Genomic DNA, 2,438 nt, shown 5'->3' with positions numbered 1-2,438 from the left:
CCTCCACATCACCCTCACCCTGCACCCATGGGACCGGCACCACACTGGATCAGGCGCCCAGCCCGCACTGAGAGCCGGGGCTGCCCGTAGCGTCTCATCGCCCCACCAAGAGTGGTGCCAGCTGTCTTGGGTCTCAGCGTCCCCACAGTTAGGAACCCGGGGGTCCTGCACCCCCCAAACCTCGTCGGGGCCATCTCAGGACCCTCAGGCATCCCCCACCCGCAGCGCTGGTGGGACGTGACCCGGTGCCGGTTTCAGTCCGGCCATTCTTAGCCTCTGCCCTTTCGAGGTTGTAACACGACCTGTCAGCGGCCACCGGCTCCTCTGGTCGCAGAATGCCCCATCCCTGCTCCTCGTCCAGCCGGTTTGGGGTGACGCACTGTGGCCAAGCAGGTCGTGTGCTGCGGGGCTGGGTGTGAGCAGGCGGGGGGGCCAAACACCCCCCCGAAGTCCTGGGGGTGCAGTGGGGTGCTGCAAGCCCCTCCTTAGGACACCCCGCTCAAACCAGCCCGTGGGGAGCTGGGGGTGCCGTCATCCCTTGGTGTCCTGGTGGCACCGGGCATCCCGAGCGGGTTTCCGGCTGTTGGGCAGCACCCCAGGCATTGGGATGTGGGCAGGGCAGGGGAGGATGCCGGCAACGTCACCACGCGTCACCCGGCATGGGGATGCCCTTACCGCAGCCGGATGCAGAGGGTGACTGCTGGGAGCCAGGTGAGTGATGGCCGCAGAAGCAGAGATCCTCAGCTCCCTATTTCAGGGAGAAGCCAGGAGTTGTGTCTTCCGTCCCACCTCCCCAGCCTGTCCTTGGAGCCAAAAAGGGAGACCCTTTCTCTCCCCAGACGCTTGGTGACCCGTGTGTCACTGATGTGCTGAGTTGTTTATCCTGCTCTTCCCTTGCAGCCTTAAGTGCTTCCGTGCCTAGACCACGGCAGCATGTCGGCAGGTGAGTGATCCGTCTGCATCTCCCTGTCTCCCTTGTATCCATTCCCTTGGTTGCCTGCATCAATCCCCCCTGGAATTAATCCACTTCATCCCCACAGCATCCATTCCCTCTGTACCCCCTTGGTCCCCCCTGCATCCACCCCTTCTGCATTCCCCTTCCCTCTCTTCCTCTGTCCCCTCTGTCCCCCCTGCATTTGTCCCCATTACATGCAGCCCCTGGTCCTCCTTGCATTCCTCCCCTCCACCCCTCCCCCATGCCCTTGCCTCTCTCTCTTCTGTCCATCCCCCGTGTCCCTCCAGCCCCCACACACACCCCACATCCCATTGGTCCCTGCCAGCCACTTGGCTCCATCCCCAGCCCTGGGGAGTGCTGGGTGCCAAGGAGTTGAAATTTCATCCAGCTGTAATCAGGAGATGGGAAAGTGGCCCCAGAGCAGCTCAACTTTATTCTTAGCTCTGCTTCCCCCTGTGGCATCACACCCTGGCATCACCCCACCCCACAGCTGGTGCACAGATCCCACAGGTGGTGAGAACCCTGTGCCAGGGTGCTGGGGATGGGGTGGCCAGTGCCACTTGCACGTTGGCCACCAGGTCCAGGGACCGATGCTGGGGTCCAGAGACTGCTGGGGCTGTGCCAGGTGCTCAAGGTGGCCGTGCCAAGCCAAGCCTGCCACAGCCCCTGTTAGCCTGCCGGGGTGACACGCCGGCCACAGGGATGGATGAGGCCAGTCCCTGCCTGCGGTGGAGTCGTGGACAATGACTACCTCTGGGACACCACGTGGTAGTGGGATTCCAGCCCCATGGCCGAGGTGCCATGGGGTCTTTGTGCTCAGATGTGTCCAGACATCCCAGCCTGCCCAGGTGACCAGGACACGCGTCTGCTTCCCTCTCCATCTTCCCCCAGGACTCTGGGATCGGTCCCCTCCATCCCCAGGGATGCCTGCCCTGGATCTGGCACCCCCTGGGGACACCTCACTCCCCGATGGACCTTTTGGCTTTTGATAATTATTTTTTTCCTTTCTCTCCTCCAGAAAAGCTCAAGCAGCACAAAATCATCTTTGTGGTGGGTAAGTCTGTGTCCAGGTCCTGTCACTGGTGGGGTCAGCCCAGGCCTTTTCCCTGTACCTCTAGGCTGGGGAGACAGGGGTGGAGGCTGAGACTGGGCTATTCCCAGGCACTGCAGAATGGCCATGGCTCCAGCTTGGCTCTTCGAGGCCACATGGGGTATGCTGGGACCAGGAGAGGTGTATACCAGGAGTATGCTGACACCAGAGAGGTGTCTGGTGACAGTAAACCACTGGGGGTTGATGTGACAACAAACCCCTGGGAGGTAAAGTGATAAAACCTTGGTTGGTGATGCCCTGGGTGTCATCAGGGTGTGGTGATGTCCTGGGTGCCATCAGGCAGTGGTGATGGCCAGGTGCCAATAGAACAGTGATGTCCTGGGTCCTGGATAGAGTGGTGGTGCCCTGGGTGCCATCTGGCAGCAATGACAG

The 2,438-nt window shown here is 61.5% G+C and overlaps 1 protein-coding gene across 2 annotated transcripts in view; it reads left to right on the top strand.

Moving 5' to 3' along the window:
- Positions 1 to 661: 661 nt before the first annotated feature.
- AK1 (adenylate kinase 1) overlaps positions 662 to 2,438 on the top strand; it is a 4,396-nt gene continuing 2,619 nt past the window's right edge. Inside the window, exons 1-3 of one of the 2 annotated variants that reach the window (XM_008642264.2) lie at positions 662 to 711; positions 901 to 943; positions 1,974 to 2,009. In XM_008642264.2, the coding sequence (XP_008640486.1) occupies positions 934 to 943; positions 1,974 to 2,009 (46 nt within the window). In that variant the 5' untranslated portion in view covers positions 662 to 711; positions 901 to 933. Of the gene's footprint in view, positions 712 to 900; positions 944 to 1,245; positions 1,804 to 1,973; positions 2,010 to 2,438 lie in introns of those variants that run through there. The other variant, XM_017745574.1, reaches the window with a different exon arrangement.

Source organism: Corvus brachyrhynchos, unplaced genomic scaffold, assembly GCF_000691975.1.
Source record: "Corvus brachyrhynchos isolate BGI_N302 unplaced genomic scaffold, ASM69197v1 scaffold59, whole genome shotgun sequence".
In the NCBI taxonomy this organism is placed as follows: Eukaryota; Metazoa; Chordata; class Aves; order Passeriformes; family Corvidae; genus Corvus; species Corvus brachyrhynchos.
This window is presented reverse-complemented; position numbering and strand designations above follow the sequence as displayed.